Genomic DNA, 26,256 nt, shown 5'->3' with positions numbered 1-26,256 from the left:
TTGCTGTTGTTGCTGCTGCCGCTGCCGCCGCTACTGCTGCTGCTGCGGTACTGTACCTGTACTGCTCCTCCGACCGCAAAGCTAACCAAACCACCTTTCCACTCTTCACCCGAATTGATTCCTGTCCCTCTAACTTCCTCCCTCCCCCCCCCCCACTCCCCTCCTCCTCCCATCGAACCTCCTTTATTTCCCTCTCTCTTTTATTGTTTACTTCTTCTTCCACATAACGGAGGTTGAATTCCTCCCCCGTTTGATAACCACATCCTGTTTCCCGCCTCCACCCGCGCCGCGCATGGTGTGTTGAAGTTCACCCTCAATCGGCTCCCGTCCCCCGCGCTTCGTCCACGATGCCCGCGCGCACTCGTCAAGGTCCCTCCGTCGCGACGGAGGTCGTGGACCATGAAGATATCTCCGGCGGTCTGCGTCGTCTCAAGTTCAATGACCCGTTGTCCTGGCGCGTAGGACGAGCCGCCATCCCCGTGGCCGATCTACTTTCACGACTGCAGACCCTCGCGCAGGAGCTCCGCAAACTCGAGCAGGAGGAAATCGACACCGACTCGCTGAAGAAGGTGTCGCAGGAGCTAGCCACCGCTCATCTTCTGGCGCATAAGGACAAAGGTGTTAGGGCTTGGACGGCCTGCTGCATCGTTGACATCTTGCGCCTTTGTGCTCCTGACGCGCCTTTCACGGCAAACCAACTGAAGGTGCGCCAACATGATCACTACCCGTGTCTGACTTGGTCGTCGATGCAATTGATGTGCTTCGAGAGGCTGTCTGATATCGAGTGCGGTTCGTCTCGATGCGGGCAATGCTGACTTACCGCGGGACAATCTAGGATATCTTTACCTCTATAGTCACCTCCATTATTCCTGCATTAGGGGACCCGTCAAACCCTTACAACGCTCAGCACATTTATGTCCTCAACTCTCTCGCAGAAGTCAAGAGCATCGTGCTCATGACTGACCTAGATCACCCAGACACGCTGATTATCCCGCTATTCACAAGCTGCTTCGACATCGTCTCTGGGTCCTCGAAGAACTCCACCGGGGAGGAAGTCGCCAAGAATGTTGAGTTTGATATGACACGCCTTCTCGTGACGGTGATTGACGAATCGCCTGTCTTGGCTCCCGATGTCGTGGATGTCATCGTGGCCCAGTTTTTGCGCATCGATCCCCGCGCCTTGGAGCTACCCAACAAGAGGGGAAGAAAAGGCGAAACTCCTGTTGACGCCAAACAGGGCACTCTCCTCCTCAAGGACTATCCTCCCGCTTATAACATGGCGAAGGCAATTTGTCAAGCATGCCCGGAAAGAATGACTAGTCATATCAGCCAGTATTTCAACAATGTCATCATCGACGCTTCGGCTCCCGCGCCAGGCGCAAACGGATCTTCGAAGAGTGCCCATCGAAGGCCAAACTTGGACGACTCGGACGAGGAAGGAGAAGATATCAAGGAGCTGAGCAAAGCACATTGTCTGATCCGTGAATTGTGGAAAGCTTGCCCGGAGGTCTTGCAGAATGTGATCCCCCAACTGGAGGCCGAGTTATCGGCGGAGTCTCTAGCCTTGCGTCTGCTGGCCACACAGACAATCGGCGATTTGACGGCTGGAATCGGGGTTGCTGGACCACCCCCGCCGCCGCCAATGGACCCTGCGGCCTACCCACCTGTAACCCTGGCTGAGTATGCTCAGACCGTGCCTCAGCCCAGCGTTCTTCTGACGCCGTTCTCTCCGAAGCCATTTTCGCAAACGCACAGCTCCACCTATGAAAGCTTTATCAGCCGCCGTCTGGATAAGTCGGCTTCGGTCCGCGCTGCTTGGGTGACTGTAGTGGGACGAATTCTGCTCACGTCCGCCGGTGGTTCGGGGCTGAGTGAGAACGAGGAGCAGAGTCTCATCAAGCATGTCGCGTCCATGCTTCGCGATGCTGACGATAAAGTGCGTGTAGCTGCTGTGGATGCGATTGCCAGCTTTGATTTACCATATGTGGTGAACAAGCTTGGTGTCAGCGGGGGCTTTTCGACTCCAGATTCGCTTCTTTTCGTTCTTGCCGAGCGAGTTAAAGATCGCAAACCGCAGGTGCGCGAGCATGCAATGAAGACTCTCGCCCGGATCTGGGCGGTCGCTGCGGGCGAAATTGAGCGGGACGACGAGGTTGTCGCCCCTCTGCTCAAGGATGGACCATCAAAGATCTTCGATGCTTTCTATACTAATGACCAGGATATTCATGTCATGATTGACCGTGTTCTATTTGAGATCCTCCTGCCGCTCAACTACCCCCCTGTCAAGGCGAAGTTGACCCGCAGCAGCTCCACGCAGTCACAGAAGCAGAAGGGATCGCAGGCACAGGAGGGCGATGCTGAGGCTGATGTGGACAAGGTCCGCACCCGTCGTATCCTGACCCTTTTGAGGGGTATGGACGACAAGGCGAAGAAGGTCTTCTTCGCCATGCAGGCCCGTCAAATCTCGATGAGAACTGCGATGACCATCTATTTGCAGGCCTGCGAAGACTACAACGTGAGTGAAGCCTGCTATCCCAGGTTCTTTGATCGTCCGCTAACATCTCTATCCAGGGCGGAGTGATGGAAAAAGATCAAGACCGGATTCAAGCTCAATTGAGCAAAGTTATCGATACGTTATCCAAAACGTTCCCCGATCCCTCCAGAACGTCTGCAGATCTGTGGAAGTTTGCCAAAGTGCATGACCGACGTGGCTACCAGCTTATTCGCTTCGCTATGGCTGCCGTCAGCGATTATCGAACGGTTATCAAGGCTATTAAAGAACTCGCAAGGAGGGTACAGAGTGGCAACAATACCCCACTGCTTGAAACTCTTACACCTTTGCTGTATCGCAGCAGTTCCCTCGTGTTCAACCGGAGTCACATCCCTGCTGTCATGAGTCTTTCGAGGACCGACGAGAACGGACTGGCAAACCCTGCTCACGAGATGTTACGAGAAATCTCCTCTCGCAACCCCGAGGTTCTGGAGGCACAAATTCAAGAGATGTGCAAGGACCTTGAATCACAAGCGCCGAGCGCCACCACGAAGGATAGCGCGGGGACGGAGGAGATTCTCAAAGCGTGCTCCGGGTTTGCAAAGAAGTTGCCTTCCAAGCTTCCCAAGGAGCGTAAGTTCTTCCAGGCCTTGGTCAACTATGCGCTCCACAGCCCATCACCGAGGGCTGCTAAACATGCTGTTTCAATTCTGATGGCTGTCGCCGACAAGAAGGAGATGTACGCTAAGGACCTGATTCACAAGTGTGTCTCCGGTTGGAGCTACGGGTCCGCTCGATTTCTGACCAAGCTCGCCACCTTATCCCAGCTCAACTTGTTGGCATCAAAGGAGGCAGATGATGAGCGCGACGCAATCATCTCCATTTCAGTCAACCAGGTTTTGCTTTCCAATCGTTCACCGGAACCGAATGCCGGATATTCGTGGTCGGATTCCGTGGACGACGAGACTGCGGCCAAAGAATGGGCTCTCAAGATCATTGTCAATCGTCTCCGAGCTAAGGATGCTTCCGATGATGCTGATGACTTCCGTGCTCATGCAGAACCCGTTTATGACACCTTGAACAAGCTTGTGATGAATGATGGAGAGCTCTCGAAGAAGAAAGACACACCGGCAACTCAAAAGCCTAGACTGCGTCTTCTCGCAGCAAGGTCACTGTTGAAGTTGTGTGCGACCCACGGGCTATGCGACCAATTGCTTACGCCGAAGGACTTCAACTCGATTGCCCTTGTCGCACAAGACCCTGTCCTCGAAGTTCGGAGTGGCTTCATCAGTCAGCTCAAGAAGAAGCTCGTGCAACAAACGCACTTGACCTATCGTTGGTACACGGTTCCCTTCTTGCTTGCCTTTGAGCCACATGCTAGCCTCAAGGAGAGCACCCTTACCTGGCTGCGCTCTCGAGCGGCATACTTCTCCCAGCAAATGAACGGCAAGCGAAGCGACCAGCAAACAGTCATGGAGTCTATGTTCTCGCGTCTTCTCTCCCTTCTTGCTTATCATCCCGATTACCCGCCTGCGGGTATGGACGACTCCACCCGAATTGAGGAATTGACCGACTTCGCACGCTACATCCTGTTCTACCTCCAGGCTGTGGCGAACGAGCACAATCTGTCGCTAATTTTCCACATCGCGCAGCGTGTCAAGCAAACACGCGACGGCATCACCAAGTCTGATGAGATAAGTACGCGCCTTCACACACTTTCGGACCTCGCTCAGGCGACCATCCGTCGGTTTGCCGACATCTACGCTCAACAGCGCCGATTCGGTGGTGCAAACGGCGGCGCCAATATTCTGCAGACCTACCCGGGCAAGATGGGCGTGCCGAGCTCCATCTTCGCTCCGATGGGCAGCCATCGCGAAGCGCAGGAGGTGGCAGACAAGAACTTCTTCCCGGAAGATGGCGAAGAGCTGCTGGACCGCGTCGTACGGTCCGTCATGAAGACGAAGAGTGGGTCTCAGGGCGCCGCGAAGAAGAGAAAGACCGACTCGAACGAGACCGGTGGCGATACCGGCTCCGCCAAGAAGGCGAAGAAAGAGAGCAAAGAGAAGCCGGCTCGGCCTCCTCGGAAGTCGTCGGGCTCAGCTGGAACGTCCAAGGCGCCGAAGCGGAAGAAGAAGGACGAGGACGGATGGACTTCGGATGGAGGTGCGGGTGGCGGAGCCAGTTCCGCTGCTGCCGCTGCTGCTTCTCGTAGACGTAGCAGCAGAGGAGCCTCCAGGAGGATCAGCTACGCTGATCGAGACAGCGACGAGGACGACTTGGAGATGGACGACTGGGATCAACAAGAGGAAGAAGAGGAGGAAGAAGAAGAGCTGGAGGAGGAGGATGAGCAGGAAGTGGAATCTGAGAACGACGAGCCATCAGAGGAGGCAGATGTCGACGACGACGACGCCAAGGAAACCCTAAACCCCAAAGAATCGGAAAAGGCAGCCAACTCAAGACTAGACAAGGACCTTGACGAGATCTCCGACTCGGATCTCAGCTCTCCATTGTCATCGCCGCCCCCGATCTCGCCTCCGAAGAAAGCCACCGGCGGCCGAGCCGCGACACGTGGCAAAGGCAGCACCAGTCTCGCAACACGGCGGTCGTCTCGGAGATGACGATGGTCTTATGATGGCGATGATGATGAGGACACACCCAAGTCTTAGTAGCTACCAGCTAAACAACCAAGCTATTTGCCTACCAGGGCAGGGGTTTTGAAAGGAGGGGCAGAGGAGGATGGCGATTGAGACCATATCCACCACGGACGATGCCGTCGAAGCCAAAATCCCCCGAATCTATGTTTTATCTATCTGTCTCTTATTTGATCTATTTTCCATCCATCTCGGTGTGTCTGTGGTGGGCGTGAGTGAGTGAGTGGTTGACTGCTCCACGAATCTCTATGTATAGTGAGAAGCGTTGTTTATTTTTCCATACCATACCATTTTCCTTCCATCTTATCTTATCGACCTGAGTTATTTCGAACGTTCGTCTCGTGTCGCTAGCAAATATTGTATTCTTTGTATCGGGATCATGCAGGGGTTAGGTGTCATTCTTCGTGTCTATCCATCTATTCTTATGGCAGGTATTATGCTATCGATTTCCTACGAGGACTTCGCGTAAGCTGATTCATGGGTGTATGTATCCTACAATACTCTTACTGTTCCTGGGTGTAGCAGACGTCCATGCTCGTCAGTAACTAGTCCTATACTCTGTTTCTCCTCAATCGCAATCTAGCTTCCATTTGTCTTGTAGATCTGAATCATCTCAACAGTTCACTTCAGCAGGTAGGCGGTGGACTAAGCTTGACTAGCTGTGGGCTGTGGGCTGTGGGCTGTGCATTATGCGTTGTAAGTTGCCAGATACGGCCAGTAGCTCATCCTCCATCCTCCGTCCTCTCACTTACTCACCCACCATCCTCATCCAACAAACCCAAACATCCAGAACAGCCCTCCCCTCCCCTTCCCTTCCCTTCCCACAGACCCATCACCCCCGCGAATGGACATACTACCACAGATAGACACCAATTTCAACCAGCGAATCTATAAGCCGACAAACACGGTGGGCGTATACATCACATGCGTATGTACATGTACATGTAGTACAGTATCAAGCACCCTTCAGGTTGCTTAACAGTAATAGTTACAGTCACAGTCACAGTCACAGTCACAGCAACAGCAACAGCAACAGCAACAGCAACAGAACAACACATCCACCTGCGGACGTGGAAGCTAAACCACAGTCCCCTGGACTGTACGTCCGGGAACACTGCCTCCCTATTCCTCCTCCTCCTCCTCCTTCTTGTTCATACTAGAGAAAAATTGGCTTGGGTTCCCATTGTGACGACTAACTACCCCACCCTAGGGTTGGTTCACCTATCGGGGCATTCTGAACTAGTAAGTGTTGAACTTCAAAGTAAGCGAAGAAAAGCCCGGGATTAGGAGGTCGGTCGTGTGCGTACACGACTCCCGGGGATCATGGATGCGGGTTCGATCTGGTGAGATTTCCAGGCGTTGAATCTGGGCCCGGGAGAGTACGGTACTGTATAGAGTCAAGCTGAGGGACGCGGCTGATATGGAAAATGCAGGGCACGCACGCGGTGTGGTGCTGGACCTCTTTCTGGAGTCTTCGGTGAAGAGACGGCGGGGGAAGCAGATGTAGAAGGTTCGGGTGGTTTACGTTGGCTCGCTCATTCGAGAGAAAGAGCACCTTTGGGTTCAGATCCGAATAGTCCGAGGCAGGGACCTATGAAGTAGAAGTAGAAATTGTATTGGTAGTGGTAGGGGTAGGGGTAATCGTGGTAGTAGTGGAAAGATAAAAATGAGACGAGCTGAACTGATAAACCAGACCGTTTTCTCCACACTCTCTCCAAGACAGGAACTCGCTAGAAGAAACATGTACATCAAGTCAAAGGGAAGGGGGATGACTCGTCGTTATGATATGTGTGCAATTTGTGTCTGATTGCAACACAAGAGGCCCACCGTTGCTCAGTGTGCGTCTGTGTAAGATGATGAGTAGGAAAAAAGACTTTACAGATACAGGGAAGGGTAACCACAGCCAAGTGCTGCCCTCCCATCATTCAGGTCATTATTCACAGAGGTGTATCAACACTGCTCCCGCCATCCCCTACGGCCGCTCTAGCTGCATCCGCCGCCGCCGTCCTAGCAACTCGTTCATTGACATTCTTGATGTGTGTGCCGTTGGTGAGGTGCACTTTAAAGTTCTCGACCGTCATACCAGGACCGGGGTTGTAGAGTTTGCCCGGACAATCATGGCATCGGATGCGTGGGAGGTATTGGTATTTCAGCCGGGAATTACCGACTTGATTGCTGGCATTGATTACCGGCTGCCCGGTTTCCGTGTCGACGGCCGTATACCGCATCGTGGCCTCGAAGGAGTCATTGGGATAAGACCGGTTCAGCTGCGTCAATTCCGCTACAAGCCAGTTGGGAGCCTGAGGCTAAGTCAAACTATGTTAGTCTGTGGTTGTCTGAGGGTTTTGATCCTCAACTGACTGCCAGATCTTGCGGCCGGGGCCGGAGGCGTGTGAAGAGGACTTATGTAAATCGTTGTTTACTCACCCCGGTGGCTCCCATCTGTGGGGTATGGGGAGTGTCTCCCGCTCTGGCCTGTGGAGTCGGCACTGGCCGTGTCGCCGACGATGGAGCATTTGATACGCGGACTTCAGGCTGGGACTGTACAGGAGGAGCCATGGGAGTCGGGGTGGGGGTTTGGACTTGAGGGGTGCCTTGCTGGGATGGCGGTTGTGCAACTGGGGTGGAACTCGCGAGGCTTGCTATTGATTGAATCCCGTGCGCAAGATACTGCTTGAATTTCTCTTTCGAGATTCTCAACTTCACAATCAACTTTTCCGGCTCATCCACACTCTCTTCCCGAAATTCACGCCTGCGTGATGCGGCTCTCGCCTCGTTATGAGGCTCGGGCGTGGCGGATTGGCCCAGGCTTGCCCGGAGCGCGGCATGTGCTGCGGTGGCGGCTCCTCTCATACCTCGCGTGCGCGCCGTGCCCTGAGCTAGGTGAGGCCCAATCGCCGGAGATGCCGCAATCGAGGATTCGTCACTATCCGACTCTTCCGACTCCTCTGCTCCGTCGCGCATGCCAACAGCAGCACGACGGGTGCGACTTGAGCCAGAGCGCTTGAAAACATTACTCTCATCCATAGAAGCTGCACAATTTGGAATGACGGTTGAAACAATCATTGTGCGGATAGTACGTTGGCGATCCTTGAGATCAGGCAGGGCCGGCCCACCACGGCGGTTGACGGACCGTTTCTGTCGGCGCTGGTCTCGCGAAATTGAGACTTCCGTCCGTTCGAGCTCAGCCTCATTAAGCTCGTATAGATATGGCGTGAATTCCTTGGCCGCCTGGAATGGTCTAAAGGATGAAGTGAGAGGAGAGGGGAGGAACGCGGTCTTGAGATCAGGATCGTCAATCGGACGTCCATCGAATGGGTGAGAAAGGATGTAAAGTGACTTGACAAAGAGCTGTGATTGTTCTCGAATCGAGTGCGCAATGGCGGTGGTAAATTCGCCGGAGAGAGACAGGTCGTCCGTCATTCGTGCTGCAAAGGTTTCCGGGGAGTTTGAAGGATCATTGATGTCCCATTCGAACTGGTCGATCAACGTATGCTGGCCGATGGTAATATTGAGTTTGACGAGAATGCGCATCTCATCGTTCTTATAGGCACTGTAAGGAAGGTGGGGGTCAAGAGGATCTTCTTCCATGAAAATATGGGGGTAGTAATCGCAAAGCTGTTCCTGAATACTCTGCGAGATCATGCGCACCAGCGGGGCACACGTTTCCATAGGTAGACCCAGGTCTTCGACGAGTTTCTCGGCAAACAGCTCCGGCGAGACCACACGATCATGAAGGTTCCACGTAAACGTATCTCGGATTTTGATCTTCTCCCAATCGATATCCAGGCGAATAGGGACCAGATCTTCCACTTGTTCGTTTTGTGTTTTCAAATCTTTGCGAGAGACCCGGAGCTCCCTCGTCCGTCGATTTCCGGGACGTCGACGGTTGGCTGGGTATAGCAGCTGGGGATGTTGACTCCGCAAATCGGTGCGAGCATTTCCAAATCCTTCATAGCCCACACCGTACAACGCCGCGGGGTTCAGGTGAGTCTCGCGCCGGACCGCCAAGAAGTAATCCCGCTCCGCGCGTTTCTGCTGCAGAAGTTCGTGGCTGGGATTCTGCCAAGCTGTCAGTGCGGAATGATGGAACTCGCGATTGACGTAGTCTTCGAGAAGAATCTTGTCCGCTGGCGTCTCGCGGACGCGCACTGGTAGGCTTTCCGTGGAGGGTGGAGCTTGTATGACGGAACCATCCCGCGATCGTTTTCGGCTTGCTGCTGATCCATTGGTGGTATTAGGCGAATTATTGCCATTGAAAGCATCATGGCTCGATTCTTTGGATGGAAGAGGAACGCCCGAAGCTGCAAGGACGGCCTTCGCATTCTGTTTACCCTCCGCGATAGCATCGGCTCCGTCTACACCTTGCCCTGACGAGGGTTCGGAGGCAGCCATATTATGGTAATCCGCGCTTGTGTTAGACATGCCAGAGCCGTCGTCAAATTGCGCATCAGAGGGTAATTGTCCGGTGTGAGAGGTATTGGAAGATGGCATCATCGATGATAAGATTTTATGAGATCGAGATGGAGGCACGTTATCGCTCGCGCAGAGGGCTCGATAAATCTGCGAGCGACACGATTGTTTCGAAGAGAAAAGGCGACGAGGACACTAGTCTATTACGATAGCATCCTTGGGAGGACTATGCGATGAGAAACAAACCAAGTCAGTTAAGCGGCCTTCGATAATCTGCAGTCATCGCATTGGAGACGCGACGGCGCACCAGACATTGCGGGTGAAAACCCTTCGAAAGGGCATGTCGCAAGACCGCCACCCGTGAGTCGCTCTCCTTTGCCATGATCCGGAGCCGTTCAGCAACGCGCGAAAACCTATGGAGGAAGATCTGCGCGAAGCTGAGGGAGCGAAGCGGGAAAGGGAAAGGACAAGCTGCGAGGAAGTGACATACCTGCCAGCAAAATGGCAAGGGAATAGAGGAGAGGTAGAGAGGATGAGGGGGGGGGGGGGGGGAAAGGTAGGAGGGTAGTACGGATGGCAGGCACGCGGGAGAATCAAGGTAAAGATACAACTAACCAAGAAAGCCACCAGCTCGAGAATGGGAATTGAATGGGGAGACGGTGATACCAAGCTAAACCAGCAGACGAGTCGGGGGAAAGCTGGTTCCAATGAGCAGGCAGGTGGGAAAGACAGGCAAGAGTGGATGGGTCTGGTCTGGTCTGCTGGTGCCGGGTCTGGGTCTGTCTGGTCGGTCTGTGTCTGTTTGAATGAGGGAGAATGGCACTGGACGGGGGGACGGGCGAGGCTAATCAGCTGACGCCGCTCCCGCTGTGGTCGGCAGGTCGGGGAGCTTCGGTTCTGCGGAGCGAAGCTTTATTCACCCTTCGGTTGATAGCTATTTAATTTCTCAAATAGAATGACGATTATTCGTCGCAGACCAATCGTTCAAGGAATAAGAATTGTGGGGGGGGGAAGAGGGGTGGTTGGCAAATGGCCAAGTGTATCAGAGATCAGAGTGATAAAAGACGCGATTTCGATGCGGGAAGAGAAGAAAGAAAGGGAAGAGAAAGAGAAAGAGAGAGAGAGAGCAGAGAGAGAGAAGAACAGCAGCGGCGAAGAGCATAGAGCGGAAAACCAGAGGGAAACCGCCGTTACAAGTCTCTACCCTCTGGCCGGGCTCCCGGGGGGGAAAGGAAATGTCATTCAGGGAGCAAAAGGGAAGAGGCCAATCGCATGGAGAGGAGCTTGACTGCCTTTTAAGAGCTCCAGGAAATCCTTCAGGGCCTTTTTGAAGCTATTCAAACTCATCTTCATGCTGCTTTATCTTCTGGTCCGATCTCAACCTCTCTTAAACTTGTCATTGTATCGATGCTGTAATACCGTCGCTCGTTTCGTACGGTAACCGACGCACTCCCGTGCGCTATACCAGTTAAGCTCATCATGTGACACTGGACTTTCCCAAAGATGGTAAGTCGGTGCTCCGTTAGCGCAAAAGTGTCTCCAACGGTGGATCTAGTCTTTCGACTCCGTACCGAATCGGTGGCCAAGCATACGAAATGTTACCGTACCGTATGGACAGTCTTGTTTTGCAGATGTCAACTCGTCGGTGGTTATGTCCAGAAATTGTTGCAATTATCAAATCTTCTCCGTCATCTTACTGGCCTAAGAGCACATCGATCACCACTGCCCGGTGGTCCGAGTTGAATACCCCATCTTCGAACCGATTTTCCAGAACGGCATACCCCTCGACTATCCACGGCTGGCGACCGTGGCTGAAAACCTTGTCCGCCGTGGACTCCAGTAGGATGTAGTCAATGCGAGTGGGAGGCTGCCCTTCATGGCCAAACCCGGTCCACGTCAGATAGTGGCCGTAATGCTCCGTGGGTGTCACCAACTCGGCCGCGTCGGCCAAGGGTGACTCCGGCGCTGTCAACACGGTATAGGCCTCCTGATCCTCCTGACTGTTGAAGTCGCCTGCAAGGAATACCCCCGAGATGTTGCTGCTGCCGCTGCCGCCACCTGCGGACGTCGCCTTCGCCCGATACTCCTCGATCTTTGCCAGGATGATATGGGCGGCCTCGAACCGGGACCGGGATCCCTGATCGTCGAGATGGGTGTTCAATGCCAGCACGGTGCGGCGGCTCGCGCGATGGGTGAAGACGCCCACCGTGACGATGCGGGTCGAGGCGGCATCCCAGCTCTTCGAGGGCACATCGGGGGTCTCGGATAGCCAGACGGTCTGCCAGTCTCGGAGCTCCCAGATTGCGGGCTGGTAGAAGATCGGAGAATACTCGCCTGCTTCGCGACCATCGTCTCTGCCAACTCCGATGTACTCCCAGGTCTGGCTGGTGGGGGAGGGAGAAGGTGGGTTCAGCCCCGCGTGTATATCCACCAGCTGGTTATGCAGAACCTCTTGTAGGCATATGAAGGCGTTTTGATGGCGTGTATTATACAGTAGCTCGTTCAGGAGCAGCTGCTTTCGATCGGCCCAGGGTAGCTCGCCCTGGAAAGGAGATGAGGTTGCATACCGGATGTTATGGGTAAGGATACGGAGGGGGAGCTCTGCAGCTACTTTCATAGTGGAGGATTATTTATTTATGGGAATCCAAAGTATGTAAAGTATGTAGAATGAGGCTACTGTGGTTCGAAGTAGATTGTTGTCTCGGCGGTTTGATGGCTTTCGAGTGCGAGTACGTACAGTACTCGTCCTTGTGGGAAGTAAGAGTGGGGAAGACTTCAAGCGGAGAATGCGGAGAAAGCTCGAGGTCACTGCCGATGGTCCGCCGGTGATTGGGCGTTGCTGCACGATCCATTCTTTGTGCTGCTCAAGAAAGTGACCGGAGACAGAGGTACCTAGTAACTGCGAACGATTATTAACTGTAGTGCAGTAAATAATAGGTATATTGCTGCTAGGTATTACACGAGTTCACTTGAGGCCTTCTATCGTTCTTTCCAGTCGATGGTATTTAGACGTTGCTACAAATCTGTTCTGAAGTCCTGCTACGCAGACTTGTGTCATTTTGCCTCTGCAAACTACATCCGTGGAGTCTCTCGAGTTTTCCATGTTGATTTATGACTTCGCTGGACTCAACTAATCGACTGTTTATCGAGAGTCTTCGTCCCCAAGACAAAGCTCAGTAGCTGCATCTACTGTAGGTCTCCCACATCGATTGTCTCGTGCACAACTAGAGTGCAACGCACATTTCTGTCACTTTTATACCTTGACACGGACTGAGTAGCACAGACAATCACTCCAGCCTGGAGACTTCAGGTTGTGGTTGCGCCGCTTTGCGACGCTCAGCGTTTACGCCGATCGTGAGCCAAGAGAAATGGTCCGCTTAGTCAGGACTTCTGTTGCGCGCCAGAAACAGCTGTGGCATCTAATCCTTCAATCCATGTCAGCTTATATGCACCGACCATTGGGAATTTCGAGGTCAGAAGTCTCGCCTATGACGTCCATGTTGAAAGTGGATGAGCGAACCATACTGAGAGCGGACTGCTCTGCCTCAGGAAGGATTCTGAACCCCATCTGCCTATTTATTTAAAACAGTCCATCCAACCGGCGTTGTCCTCGTGGTGCTGACACTGCAATCCTGCACGAGTGGGGCAGTGCTTCTATTTGCGACACATTGAGCGACCGGGGAAGAGGAAGAATTGGTTGCGTTCGATGAATTCGCTGGGTTCCTTCACCATGAGATGTGCCAGACGAGCATGCCGTAAGATGGCTGCTGTCATAAACCCTAGTTATCGGCTCCCCACCGACCACGCGATACGGCTTCGATGCTTCTAGCCTTTGCGCTAAAGTACACAGACTGTGCCCTTCGAACCCAGCATAGCCACGACGATCCGTTCGATTGTTTGACACAGTCAGCTGTGTCCACGAACTCACCGCCATTGATTCCTGCTCCTCGCATTTGACAGTGTATCCGTTTAGTAAGGGTGGTAATACGTTCACCGAGTGGTCTGGGGGTATTGGTTTGCTATCTGATCGAGACGAGCGCTGGAATTGTCAGATCTGGGTCTCGTTGGGCATGAAGAGAGTTGTGCAATGTCGAAATCGTGGCCAAGACCCACCAATGTGGGTAAAGAGTACGAGACCGCTTTGTCTGGTGTCAGCAAAAGCGAATAGGCAGCGCTGTGCCACCACCAAGAACGAAGGAATCGAGAACCTAGTTTTGAGTTCGAGATGAAACAGCCGACAAGAAGCAAAGTTCGAAAGCACACCCATAGAACAAGAACTTGACTACCAGTCCTCTTTCGCGCAGGTTGAAGGAACGCACCGATCAAGCGGACAGCCTGACACGTATATCTTGCTCGCTGGTTCACGAGCAATGATGGCGACGACGGTACAGCTGCAGCATATTCTTGATAAGCGGCTCGAGCGAACAAAAGTGTTTGCATTCGATGTTTGCTGCAAGTTGTTGATATTGATGGTTCGGAAAGATTCTGGGTTGAGTATTATAGACAGGCGACAGCGATAGACATGGGTCTTTCGTCAATGGTAGTGATGAGGGCAGTACAGAATGTCCTTCATTCAAGAACGAAAGACCGCAACAAAGACTCGTAAGAACATGAACGGGATCTGACAATTGGCATGGATCACGCGTGGCAGCCCGAGGGCGAGGGCCTTCTCCTCGTTTTCTGAGAGCGTCGAACTTCGCTGCAGGTCAGATTTTAGTCGACAATGCTGACCCTCAACTGGAACCGGCAGGAGCGGACTCGGAGTCGGGAGGCGGAGACACAAACGGAACCGGCCATCATCGGATCAGACGTGTGCTGACTGCAGCATAGATAGACTAGATCGCAACGTGGTCATCAAGGTAACTCCATTAAGAGCAAAGTCAAGGCAAATCTTATGTGCGTCTAGCGTAGCCCCCAATTCTCTAGATTAATCGCAATCGGGGTTCAATGTGAACACTCTACGAATGCAAGTCGGTGTGGCGCCAGTCCCCCCCACAGTCTTACATTCTACACGCTAGTAGCACAAGTGTCGGAATTCACTAGAAAATGACGATCATGACTTCATTGATTCGGAGCCCTGTGTGTCTAGGTCCCTATCATTGTTGTTGTTGCAGTAGTTTCTGTCTTAGCCGGTGACCTTTCAACAGACCATCCTGTCTGCACGCGCACCTCTCCTGGCTCTAATGCAAGGACGGAGCCTGGTTGCTGTGCTTGTCCTGTGGCCTCCGTCCAGCAAAACCCAGGTCCTCTCATCATCGATCGCGACGACTGAATCGAGCCTGTCTCTGCCAGCGTGGCTTTCGGCTTTAGTGGTGCGCTACTACCGCCTGTAGTCAGGGTCCGCATCGACCCCAGCAAATAAGAACCGTCCTTGGGGTGGCTGAGCGAAGTGTTCGCGCCAGAACGCAGAGACTGGCAAAGACCCAAGCAGGCAAACACTGGTGCTAGGACACATGCATTGGCCACGATGATTGCTGCTGTCCACTCAACAGTGAACCAGACCACAACCATTTTGCCTGCCTCGTTGAAATTGCCCAGGTCGGTTTTCGAAAGAGCCACAGTCAGTAAAATGGCAATGGCAACAGCACTAATCAGTTCCTCGATTAGAAATGTTGCGTCTGACACGCTTTCATTGTACAGCCCAGGATATACGTACAAAACTCCAATTCCATAGACGCCAGCAGTTGCCAGCTTCTGGGACCGCGTCGGGTTGGTTCTTAGCAAGTACGGCAGTGGCAGAACCATGATGGCGAAGCTCGTCACAGAATCGATGATACCAAGACCCAGTAAGACGTGGCTTTGATTCACACAGCGTCCTTCTCCAAGATTCGGGGTCCAATTGTATTTGAATGGATGGCAGGCCAGAAATGCGAGAAGAAACCCTGACAGGCTCCAACAGGCACATATTACCATCGTCGTCCACACGGCGAATCGAAAATGGCTGGGGGGACTGATGAAGGTCTTCTGAAGGGCTTGCAAGAGACTGCATTTCACCAGGCCTAGCCCTATGAGGTATGCCAGTCGAATATAATAGATGCACTGCGAAATGGTCAGTATGCCCTAGTACGGTACGGGATGGAAGGGTAAGACTATCTACCTTGAAGGCGATGCTGAGCCGCCAGGCTGGCGTTTCCGATGTCCGATAGCCAATGTGGCCGATGGTCAAAGCTGAACAGATGGGGGATTAGTATCTAAATGATTGCACCATATATGGACCCGTTGCCATACCCAGAAAGACCGTCACCGCGCTAGAGTAGTATAAAATCTGAAACCGCACCGTTAGCTCGATAAACAGCTCAAGGCGCATATTATACTCGGTGGCTTACCAGAGATAGAAGTGCTAGATAGTCAGATGCTTGGAAGCTCTGCCTTCGCATAACCAATGTGTAAAACCGAAGTCCCATGGTCATGGTCACTAGAAAGAGACAGAAAGCCAAGGTGATGGCAATGTCTTTTCCATCACCGGAAAGCCCCGTGCACTTATCAACAGCATCTCTGAGGGTCAACATGGTGTGTGTCGAGAATTATGGGAGGTCTTTTCGTCCAGGGATCCGTGAGGACGAGACATTGAGGGACTCGGTAACAGTTATTGGCTCCCAAGCTTCAGAAAAGCTGCCTGGCAAGGGGCATGAGGGGAAGGAAGAATAAAGAAAGGTCAAAGGAATCCATGTCCATATTAAAGTCTTCAAGTTTCCGATCGAGAAATCCGGCCCCCAAGCTCTTTCCAGAAATTGGGCTTTGTCGAGGAGTAGGGCAAAGGACGAGCTGCAGCGTGGCGGATCACCTTGCAGCGGTCACACATACGCGCGAGGGGGCCGATGCTGAGCCACGAGGCCAGGCAGTGATTCCTTTCCTTGCCTGCAGGATGGCGGGATACTAACATTTTTACTGCTGACAGCCGACATGGGTTAATTAAATTAATCTTCCCATTTTCTTTGTTGAAGGGTTCTCCTCGTAGCAACGAAGGTACTTTGTAGGTGGGCTTACTGCACCGGCGGACTAGCCTGGGATTTACCATGCCACACACACTAGTTGACAATACGGAGTCTCCGGAGCGAGCAGATCCTTGCCAAAATCATACGCGATGTTGCACAGGGTAGTAAGCACGAATAAGTACGAGAGTTCGGTCTTAGATGAGAGGAACATAAGCCTTTAGAGAGGTCTTTCACACTGTACGAATTATTCCGCATCGAATCAGCATCAGCAAGAACTGTGCTTTTATGTGCAACACGCTGTAGGTAAGCGACTGTGCAAGGCTCGCATATATATATATAACTAGAGAAAAACGTAGTAGCACCTGAGCCGGGCAAGACACAAATTCTCCCAAGTAGACCTTCAATCCCAACTCCGAACCCCCGCCTCCCAAAACACCAGAATGATAGACCAGAAAAATGACATAGAAAATGGGTTGAACTACCATCAAGAACTTGGTGTAGTTCAATGACTGACTATCTGACCTCTTAAGTAATCATTCCTCTACACAGCCTATCCGTGGACTCTACCATTCAGATGCACCAACAAGGAAAAGCTGACAGAACAACAACTCGGCCAATTGGCCATTGCCTTGTAAGAAACAATAGAACTCATTACGACCCATCTATTCGCTGAGTACTGAGCATGTCAAGAGAGCTTGAATTTACACTCACAGCTCAAGGTGCCGCTGCAACTGTCTACTATCCACCGTAGCATTCGTCAGGGCCACGAGGACGATCAGTGGCGACACACAGGTGATGTCATATAGAAGGTCGAGCTGGATCTTGAGCTCATCACCCTCGAAGACATAGTTTGAGCAATCCAAAGCAGAAACTAGTATGACAATGGTCGAAACAACTGGAGAGCATATTTCATTGTGGAGTCAAGCTGTTGAAGCTCCCGAGTCTTTGGCTTTCAATGCAGTTCCAAGCTTCCCAGGGAAAGAATGGATGCCATTGGGCCTTGAGGAAAAAGTGATGACGGCGGGCGGTCGGCCGTGGAAACGGAGGGTACTGGCAAAACCAGCTGTTACCGAGCCCTACTGGTCACAAACCCCACCTTGATGAGGGCAAAACGCTGGCGAAAGCGGGCCAAAGCCCCCGCCCTGGTTATTTCGTAATGGGTAATACCAAGCAGGTGCACACGACTCCATTGAGCGACTAAACTAATTGAAGGTTCTCCAGCTTCTGCTCCAAGTCCATTTTCCCTCTTCTCTCTACTATTCCGCAAGCCTTACTGTCCAGAAGTCCTATTAATCTATCATTTCCTCGTCCCCAGCGCGAGGATACTCTAATTAGCACACAATGGCTGAGACCCAGGCTCCCGAGGTTGGTATGTATTCACCTCTGTTCAATACGCTGGCTGGCTGCCCCTCCTCTTTCTTCCTACCAATTTGAAAAAGCTCCTCCGGCGTTTGTGGGTTCCCGCTTGGTTTTCCATCGTCATGGATCGGGCTGCGTTTGACGGGCTGCGCTGCCACCTCGATTAACCCCTCAATCGCGACCTTCGCATGGCTGCCCCAATTTTTACTCCTAGCATTCTAGCACGCTCTGTGATGCTACTCACAACTGCTTGCCGTATTCTTGCGCACAAGTAGCCGCTGACACGATCATTTCTAGACTACACCCTCAACAACCCCGACACCCTTACCAAGTACAAGACCGCTGCTCAGATCTCCCAGAAGGTCTTGGAAGCCGTTTCAGGTGTGTCTCTTCCTGCCGTTTGCCTCAAAAGTGGGCTGTCGCATAGTTCCTCGGGGGCGGTGCTAACCCCAATGTATAGGATGGTGTGTTGAGGGAAGCAAGATTGTCGAGCTCTGCCAGAAGGGTGACCAGCTCCTCGAGGAGGAGATTGCCAAGGTCTACAAGGGCAAGAAGATCGCCAAGGGTATGTTGCCTCTGCAAGTGGAACTTTTAAGAGCATGATGGTTGACGCGACCTCGTCGCAAAAGGTATCTCTCACCCTACCACTGTCTCTCCCAACTCCTATGTGACTCCCTACACTCCTTTGGTGTCCGATGCTGCCGAGGCCGAGACTACCCTGAAGGCTGGTGAGGTTGTTAAGATCCAGCTGGGTGCTCAGATCGATGGCTTCGGAACCATTGTTTGCGACATGGTCATTGTTGCCGACAGCAACTCCTCTTCCGATGAGGTGACTGGCCGCGAGGCTGACCTGATTCACGCCACCCACTACGCCAACGAGCTTCTCCTGAGACTGTTGGTCCCTGCCGGCCTTCTGGCCAGCGGTACTGAGGAGGAGAAGCAGAAGGCCGCCGCCCAGAAGCCTTACACTCAGGCTCAGATCACCCAGCTCATTGAGAAGGTTGCCAAGGTCTACGACTGCAACGTCGTCGAGAACACCACCAGCTGGCTGTTCCAGCGCAACGAGATTGAGGGCGAGAAGAAGATCATCCTCTCTCCCGGCACTGGTGTCAAGGGTGAGGGTCTTCCCGACGTCGGCGAGGTCTGGGGTATTGAACTCGGACTGTCCCTCGGATCCGGAAAGGTCAAGACTCTTCCCCACCGTGCTACTCTGCACCGCCGTACCACTACCACCTATGGCCTCAAGCGCCCTAGCTCTAGACAGACCCTGTCTGAGGTTGTCAAGAAGTTCGGCACCTTCCCCTTCAGCTTGCGTCAGCTGGATGACGAGAAGGCCGCGAAGGTTGGTGTCGTTGAGTGTGTCCGTGGTGGTGTCCTGAGACAGTACGAGCCCGCCGGTGATGCTGACAACGCTGCCGTGTCCCGTGTGCTGTCTACCATTGGTATGAATCCCCTATCTCCACTCTCCATCAGCAATTGGTGGTGACTGGGGTAATTGCAACACAAGACTGAAACTAACCCTCAATGCAGCCATCACCAAGAACGGTATCACCCGTCTTACTGCTCCCACCACTCCCGATCTTACCAAGTTCAAGACCGACAAGAAGATCGAGGACGCGGAGATTCTCGAGATCCTTGAGCGTCCCTTGGCCAAGTCTACTGGCTCCAAGAAGAACAAGAACAAGAAGAAGAAGGCCGCCAAGACGGAGGACTCCAAGGATGAGGAGTAAATGCATCGTTGCATCAGGCCGCACTTGACGCAGTTCCGGGAACCGCGTTTGGCTCACATAAACGCATATGACAACTGCTCGGGGAGAGTTTTGGTGGCTCCAAAGCCCTGGCAATGTCCGCCATGATGGTGCTTTGTTTTGAGAATCGGAGCCCGTTGGGCCTTCTCCGAGACCGGAGGGTTGTTGTCGCCATGCTGAACGCCAGAGACAAGTCTGGTGGGAGGACCACCTCTCCCTCGCAGTTCCCTGTTGAAAACATGCTGTCACATAAATTAGTTCAAAAAGAGGAAGAGTTGTATATGTCCAGTGAAACCAAGCCAGATACAGTTCACCAATGAAGATCATGATAGCTGGTGTCAGCCAGTTCCTGCCAAGTTCCTTGAGTCTGGGGCTTATTTGTTCTATCTTAGTTGTGGCTCAGACAGATTTTATGCCAACCCAGGTATGTGGTTTGAAATCTTCGAGAGTCGAGAGCAGTAGTTACACAATTTCATCTTTTGAGCTAGGTCAGGATAGTGCTGAGCACACACATTTGATTGACCCTTCATCCTTCTCCCTTTGCATGGCCTGTGGGTCAACATTATTTCGGCGCTGAAGTGCATCTAGCTGCATCTTGACTCTGACTATTTTGACAAAGACCTATGGAATCCTTCTGAGAGATTCGCTGGTTCAGCCCATGATCGCCTGTCCACCAATTTGGGCAGAACGTCCGGAAGCGCTCATGTTGAACGACAACCAAATCCTAACACGACTTGATATCACTCTGACTGTCAGGGAGGCTAGTTGTATTGGAGGGGAACCCTACGGCTTAGTTGCAGTTGGGGGATAGGAGATCATCAGATTGCTTCACGTGGTGTGTGAAAGGACTTTGATCTGCCTGCCCGCCGACGCAAAGGCAGGAAGGCCCCAAGATCATACGGGCACGAACTCGCTAGTTCCAAGCGACTCGTAGCATTTCAGAAACAATCCAGACAGGTTCGAGGAGGTGTGTTATCAAGTTGTACCTAGTATGAATAGACAGCAGCCAAAGGGGACAAGAAGAGGAGGAGGCAATGAGCAGTGGGCCAGACTGAAAGAATACCCGAACCTCTCCGTCTCGTCTTCCATCTTTCTTCTCAAACACCATTTTCCTCTTATTAAATATTCGGGTTCGGCCACCAAAGTCAGCGTGTTGCAAGGCAGCTGTTCAGTTTGGTGTTTGCTGCCTCTGCTGGCCGAATACTGACTGAGTGAAGAAGGTCTCCCCCACCCTCACCCCCTTCACTTGGCCCACCCAACCCAACATCCCTCTTCCCCGAAGTCCCGAGAACATCGAGACATCTCGTCCTTAACACCAACCTCCCTGAGCTACCAACTGTAACACTGTTATCTTTCTCTCCGCCTACTCAGAGACAGATTTCCTTCACTTCTTTCTCCCTCGATCACTGTTACACTTCCTATCTTCTTCTTCATCTTCTCCTCCACCACATAGAACCTCCATACGCGTTGCTCATCAGAGTCAAGCTATCCCTACGACTTCACCTCTCATCTCCAAGATCAAAGCTTTTACCGTCTTCTATTAGACGTTGAACCTGTTTTAAACAAGTCATCACAGCGGCTTCTTGTTTATCAGCTTCCGGAGCTGCTACGTCTCTCAACGTGTCTGGTGTTGTTGCCACTGCACGATTCTCGCTACATCACACCTTCCTACTTGGCTGTGTTCCTTTCTATCTAGCCCCTCTTCCTCGGTCTCTTGAATCCATCTGCTCAATATCAAGACCTTCCAAGATCCTGCAGATCTTTTACCCACTGAAACAACATCTGGCGCGTTGCGTACGGACGCCCTCACCTCGTCAGTTTGTCATCCCGAGATCATTGACGTCCCCACCATCCTCGTTCAAATCTCTCTCCTCTCGACAGAGTCGTGACCACGAGAGTGCCTTCGCGTTGAATGCGTAGCCTCATTTCTCTTGCTGTGACCAGAGCATCGTAGCTCTGCATCCTTGTCTCGAAATCACTTCCATCATCATCCTACCCTTGACAACGTCCATTTTCACTCTTCTTCCCAGCTTGTATCAGCAGGCTTTCTGCCTCTCAGTGTGAACTGAGGACATTTCGTCTTCAGGCCTCAAATCTGTTGCCGACTTGTTTTCCATCTTTGCGCACTTGCCTCCGAACTGCCATTCTACCACTCTCCGTTCGTTCCATCGGTTCCAATCTCTCTCTTGGTATCGAAATTAGTGCACTTCTGTATTAGGATACCTGCTGGTCTGTTCCTTCTTGTCAACCTCCTAAAGTCTCGATATTCGTCTCTATCTCCTAAATTCCGCGGCCTGATCGTGACTCGACCAAGAGGCTTGTTCCGCACCTGCAGTGACAGGTAGCTTGAACGCGATAGCTCTTTGTGCTCTGCTTTCTCCTGGTAAGTGGGCTTTCATAGCCACAAATTACGTCTTTCCATTGCCTTTAAGAGCCATTCCCATGTGCCAGTACTCTGGCAAGAGCAGAGATCTATCCGGGCATTCTACTTTAGATGCGCCTCTGCTTCAGTCCAGATGAGTTGCTGATGGCCAAAACTGACTGCCCCTAAATCAAGTCTGGAGGACTCCAGTCTGGGCTAATTGTGTTGGTTGGGCATCGGTGTTGGCGAAACAACTTAGGGGACCAAACCGTGGCTGACCAGATCATAGGCTCACTGCTCCTTTGAGAATATCTCAATCGAGTACCGCGAGATCTTCAAAATTAACATTCACTTCTACGCTGTCATAAAATTGGCAGCGCGACAGAACTTAATCTGCACTTGTCCAGGTGCACGGGAACCCCCAGAGCCTGTGCCCTACACGGCTATTCTGCGCGCCTGTGCAAGGATCGGTAGCTGAGAAGCTATCAAGAAACAGGATCCATCATTGACGGTAATTTTTTCCTGAACAAAATTACCACTTAGACATTTCAAAGCTAAACTGTCCTTTACGTAGGGCAGACGTGCTGACTTTGGTGTTTGTGGCAGCTTCCGCAACAGCCCCCTTAGGAGCCTGCTTGGGATCCCTCGAAAACTTCCGGGCGAACTCCGCGGTTCTTCCTTTCTTCAACCCGCAGACAGCGCGCGGGCTGGCCTCGATTCCAACCAGCCACGCTGGGCACGCTCGGTGTTCGCTTGGAGTCATTTACCTCAGTAAGTATTATCTGACAATATTCTCGGGCTAATTAATGCCTAATCTCTGTTCTTCGCTAACCCAGCGCCTGCAGCCGTTGTACCTCCCGAGCCCTGTCTACAGCAATGGCTCCGACCCTCCGCTCCTCTTCCTCCCTTATTCCCTCCCGACCTAACACACCACCTGATGCGCCCATGATGGCAAGCACAGCTCATTCAGTCACCGAAGCCACGAGGCCGGCAAAGCAACGGCGCACGGGCATAGACTCGCGGGAGGCCACCGCTCCGCTACAGAACGCGACGGAGTCGCAGGACAATGGAAGCAAAGACTGGGCCGAGCCTTCTGCAAGAGCGCCGGCCCCTAGCTATGCGGATAGCCCATGGTCAAATCACTGTGATAGTCGGAACCCAGTTCTGAACACGATGCGCCCTTTAGGCACTCGACCTTCTCCGGCAGACTTGCGGAAGGTCGGCGTGATGCCCAAGACAATTCCACCCATAATACCTGCCAAAAGAAGGTCTGGAGTCGAGTCCAATGAGCCTGCGCCACAGAGGGCCAGCTCACTTTTTGACATTTCCGCGTTTGCGGCGCTTCCCATCCCCACCTCCGCGGACTTCAACGTGGAGAAGATCCAAGTGGCCGTCAAGGAGGCTCTACGGATGGCGACAGAGACCGACAACATCCCGGTAAGCCGCGGGCTCCTTCACTTGTGGGAATCCTGTGCCAATGATCCCTTTTCATTATCTGTGTTGGAGGGTGTATGCCAAGGAAATCCTGGCTCGCGGGAGAAGTCAGCATTTCAGAGCATCATGCGGGCCGCCTGGAACGAGGTAAAGGCAGAAGAGGTTCGCGCACAGGCAGACGAGGACAAAGGGAAAACAGAGGTTGACTCAATGCCAACTGTGCCTCGCGCTCGATCGGCTAGTAGCGTTTCGTCGTTGTCTTCACTGAATACATTTGAAGACGTTGAGGCCGGGGCGGTCTCAGCACAGCTCCCAGGGTCAGCCCCTGGAATCAAGATTCCCCGCGCAAAGGCCAAACACACCCGTTCCGCCGGACTCAATAAAGGTGCAGCAGACCTCACAGCTCGCCATTCTATGCCACCAACAACGGTCAGCTCTCAACTGAAGCATGCTTTAGAAGAGGACGAGACGCAGTCTGAAGAATTAGACAGAATAGACAGGGTGAAGCGGATTAAGCTTCGGACACCACTGCCAACCATCGTCCCTGCTGAGAGTCAAGTCCGACCCTTACACCCTACTGAAATCCCAACCCCAGTTCGCTCACCTACTCCCCCTTTCGCCCATCCCTCCGCACCAACGCCCCCTCCAGCTCAGCCAGTTGCTCCCGCTCCCTCAGCTGGATTTGTAGCATCAGCCCCTCTCGCATCCTCTGGAGAAACTGCAGAAAACCTTTCCGACAGTCGAGCCAGCAGTGAAGCTGGTGACAACCGCCGACTCACGCCTACTATGGTGTAAGCACCACAATTCCTGCTTCACTCTCCCTTCTGGTTTACTGCTGGTGTCCAATAGGCTAACATGCATGGTAGTGATGATAGCGATGTTGAAGACGAGAGACCTGACAACGACGAGATCTGCCACGAATGCAACAACAGCGGCAATCTCCTTTGCTGCGACGGTTGTACTAATTCTTACCATTTCTCATGCTTGAAACCCCCACTAGACCCAAACAACCCTCCGGAGGGAGACTGGTATTGCCCCAAGTGTGCCATGCGACGGGCCTTCCGTTCTTTGACTAGCAAGTTTGATCAGCGCTTCGGCAAAAAGGATGTCAAGGACTTTCAGCTTCCAGCCCGTATTCGGGATCATTTCGCCGGTGTTAGGGTGAACAAGAAAGACGGTCAATCCTACGAGGCCATAGTTCCAATGCCAAAGCCTAAAGGTCGACGTGGTTACCGTAATGGTACTTACGACGATTCTCATTTGCTGAGGACGGTGGACGCTCTAGGGACTCCCATCTTCTGCTTCAAGTGCGCAGGAAGTGCCGCTAGCGGTCGGCCTATCATCCAGTGCGATATCTGTCCACTATCCTGGCATCTGGATTGTCTTGATCCGCCTATGGCCGCGCCCCCCGCTCAAGTTCCAGGAAGTGATCTCGCGCACCACAACTGGATTTGCCCTAATCACGCCTGGCATGATTACGTTTACGCCTCCAAGGACGAAGAAGGATACGATGTCTACAAGCGTATTCGCCGGCCAAAGCACCCCCGGATGGTCGATATAGACGTTCTCCTCTCTGACGACGAGATCATCCAGATGGAAGATCAGGAAGACGGCAGCGTCAGGTACCGCGTGTCCGAGCATGGAATCAAACACACCTTTATTAGCCAGGTCAAAAGGCCAGTAGCCCCCATGATTTATGACTCGACTACCAATATTGACTCTGCCGACAGAGAAAACGCGGAGTATCAACTACTGAAAGCCAATGCGAACAAGTTCCTCGATCATGCAACCGCCGAGTACGACAAGATTATGTCGCACGCCCGTGCTGCCTTACCCCCACAGACACCCCTAATGACCGATGAGGATGCGAGCACCACAATCTCGAATTCCCGCACCACTGCTGAGCGCCAAGCTGCAGCCAACCTCCTTTCATTTGCTCAGCGGGAGCATATCACTCCTCCAGGTGCCAACGATAGAATGAGCTTGCTGATTGACCAACTCCGTGCGAACGCTCCAGAGATCCGCCCCACAGCCGACACTGAGATAGCCTCGCTACAGGCCTTGAAGGATCTCATCGACCGGCGCATCCGGGATATATCAGCCCAACCACAATAGTCATAAACGACTAAATCCCGGATGCGCCGGTCGATGCTCGGGCCCCGGCCCCACGAACATCCTCTCTTCGGAGGATGCAAGCGGTGCTCGAGAGACGACTGTTTGTTTTATTGTTACTGTGGCACACAAGCCACGCATATATTATTATTATGACGACGATTTGATACGATAATTTGTCTATTTGCTGTGATGTTATTTTTAAGAGGTAAGTTGCCACCTCTCGCAGATGGCCCGTCCCATGGGCTACAAGAAGGGAGAGCGTTTTTCTAATAGATCCCTACCAGGCCTGCTGTTGCCTGTCGGACCACTCAGTGTCTCAACCATTTGAAAGATTTAGAAAACATACCATTGGGCGCAATATCATTATTTCCGCATCGGCTATCTTGAGGGACTTTTTGTTTTCTGACGACGGTTTTGTGTTCTTTATTTTTTTTGTGTCTGTTGTTGTTCATGGACATTCGGCGTTACCAGCTCTCTCTCATACATGGCGGTTCTATTCTATCATTTTTTAGAAAGGTTCACCTTTTCTCTGTCCAAGGGAGCATGCCTGGCTTTTTGTTTTCTGTACTTTCCATCGAAGGAGGCCTGCTGCAGAGCGGCGATCGACAGGGCAGACTAGAGAGGAACAACTCCTCTCATTTTGAGACTGCTACTGAAAGTAGCCGATCTCAAGTCCTCATGGAATTGATTATGTTGTGCACTTTTCTTTTATTGTGTATTTGTCAGGTTTCTTAAACGCTCGCCGGTT

The 26,256-nt window shown here is 52.5% G+C and overlaps 6 protein-coding genes across 6 annotated transcripts; 3 read left to right on the top strand and 3 right to left on the bottom strand.

Moving 5' to 3' along the window:
• Positions 1-149: 149 nt before the first annotated feature.
• BO72DRAFT_445935 (sister chromatid cohesion factor PDS5) lies at positions 150-5,593 on the top strand. Its single transcript, XM_040944175.1, has 3 exons — positions 150-704; positions 836-2,515; positions 2,572-5,593. The coding sequence occupies exons 1-3, from the start codon at positions 348-350 to the stop codon at positions 5,107-5,109; spliced, it is 4,575 nt and encodes a 1,524-aa protein (XP_040803631.1). The 5' UTR covers positions 150-347; the 3' UTR covers positions 5,110-5,593.
• Positions 5,594-7,079: 1,486 nt separating this feature from the next.
• Positions 7,080-9,636, bottom strand: BO72DRAFT_372684 (SWI/SNF chromatin-remodeling complex subunit SNF5; the record flags this gene model as incomplete). The annotated part of the gene is made up of 2 exons (XM_040941053.1): positions 7,080-7,448; positions 7,570-9,636. The coding sequence occupies 2 exons, from the start codon at positions 9,634-9,636 to the stop codon at positions 7,080-7,082; spliced, it is 2,436 nt and encodes an 811-aa protein (XP_040803630.1).
• A 1,409-nt stretch (positions 9,637-11,045) lies between these two features.
• BO72DRAFT_33205 (endonuclease/exonuclease/phosphatase family protein) lies at positions 11,046-12,319 on the bottom strand. The gene has a single exon (XM_040940557.1). It carries the CDS (start codon positions 12,170-12,172, stop codon positions 11,249-11,251), a length of 924 nt encoding a protein of 307 aa, XP_040803629.1. The 5' UTR covers positions 12,173-12,319; the 3' UTR covers positions 11,046-11,248.
• Positions 12,320-14,410: 2,091 nt separating this feature from the next.
• On the bottom strand, positions 14,411-16,499 carry BO72DRAFT_399464 (uncharacterized protein). The gene is made up of 5 exons (XM_040942126.1): positions 15,882-16,499; positions 15,784-15,820; positions 15,653-15,723; positions 15,212-15,594; positions 14,411-15,142 (listed from the first exon to the last, which is right to left on the bottom strand). The coding sequence occupies exons 1-5, from the start codon at positions 16,062-16,064 to the stop codon at positions 14,641-14,643; spliced, it is 1,176 nt and encodes a 391-aa protein (XP_040803628.1). The 5' UTR covers positions 16,065-16,499; the 3' UTR covers positions 14,411-14,640.
• Positions 16,500-17,723: 1,224 nt separating this feature from the next.
• On the top strand, positions 17,724-20,079 carry BO72DRAFT_445930 (curved DNA-binding protein (42 kDa protein)). Its single transcript, XM_040944174.1, has 5 exons — positions 17,724-17,859; positions 18,147-18,230; positions 18,310-18,414; positions 18,479-19,291; positions 19,380-20,079. Exons 1-5 carry the CDS (start codon positions 17,832-17,834, stop codon positions 19,577-19,579), a joined length of 1,230 nt encoding a protein of 409 aa, XP_040803627.1. The 5' UTR covers positions 17,724-17,831; the 3' UTR covers positions 19,580-20,079.
• Positions 20,080-22,835: 2,756 nt separating this feature from the next.
• On the top strand, positions 22,836-25,508 carry BO72DRAFT_466732 (putative PHD finger domain protein; the record flags this gene model as incomplete). The annotated part of the gene is made up of 2 exons (XM_040946787.1): positions 22,836-24,184; positions 24,260-25,508. The coding sequence occupies 2 exons, from the start codon at positions 22,836-22,838 to the stop codon at positions 25,506-25,508; spliced, it is 2,598 nt and encodes an 865-aa protein (XP_040803626.1).
• Between the last annotated feature and the right edge of the window lie 748 nt (positions 25,509-26,256).

This window comes from Aspergillus fijiensis, assembly GCF_003184825.1.
Source record: "Aspergillus fijiensis CBS 313.89 unplaced genomic scaffold BO72scaffold_12, whole genome shotgun sequence".
NCBI classification, from domain to species: Eukaryota; Fungi; Ascomycota; class Eurotiomycetes; order Eurotiales; family Aspergillaceae; genus Aspergillus; species Aspergillus fijiensis.
This window is presented reverse-complemented; position numbering and strand designations above follow the sequence as displayed.

What these genes read in the sequence shown, in the direction of transcription:
- BO72DRAFT_445930 (XM_040944174.1), top strand. Translation starts at nt 17,832, where the DNA reads ATGGCTGAGACCCAGGCTCCCGAGGTTG. An exon ending in GGGCAAGAAGATCGCCAAGG is followed by an intron (nt 18,415 to 18,478) that starts GTATGTTGCCTC and finishes TCGTCGCAAAAG; the next exon opens with GTATCTCTCACCCTACCACT. An exon ending in CCGTGTGCTGTCTACCATTG is followed by an intron (nt 19,292 to 19,379) that starts GTATGAATCCCC and finishes CCCTCAATGCAG; the next exon opens with CCATCACCAAGAACGGTATC.
- BO72DRAFT_399464 (XM_040942126.1), bottom strand. Translation starts at nt 16,064, where the DNA reads ATGTTGACCCTCAGAGATGCTGTTGATAAGTGCACGGGGCTTTCCGGT. An exon ending in CGCGGTGACGGTCTTTCTGG is followed by an intron (nt 15,724 to 15,783) that starts GTATGGCAACGG and finishes CCATCTGTTCAG; the next exon opens with CTTTGACCATCGGCCACATT. An exon ending in GGCTCAGCATCGCCTTCAAG is followed by an intron (nt 15,595 to 15,652) that starts GTAGATAGTCTT and finishes ACCATTTCGCAG; the next exon opens with TGCATCTATTATATTCGACT.
- BO72DRAFT_445935 (XM_040944175.1), top strand. Translation starts at nt 348, where the DNA reads ATGCCCGCGCGCACTCGTCAAGGTCCCTCCGTCGCGACGGAGGTCGTG. An exon ending in TCACGGCAAACCAACTGAAG is followed by an intron (nt 705 to 835) that starts GTGCGCCAACAT and finishes GGGACAATCTAG; the next exon opens with GATATCTTTACCTCTATAGT. An exon ending in AGGCCTGCGAAGACTACAAC is followed by an intron (nt 2,516 to 2,571) that starts GTGAGTGAAGCC and finishes ATCTCTATCCAG; the next exon opens with GGCGGAGTGATGGAAAAAGA.
- BO72DRAFT_33205 (XM_040940557.1), bottom strand. Translation starts at nt 12,172, where the DNA reads ATGAAAGTAGCTGCAGAGCTCCCCCTCCGTATCCTTACCCATAACATC.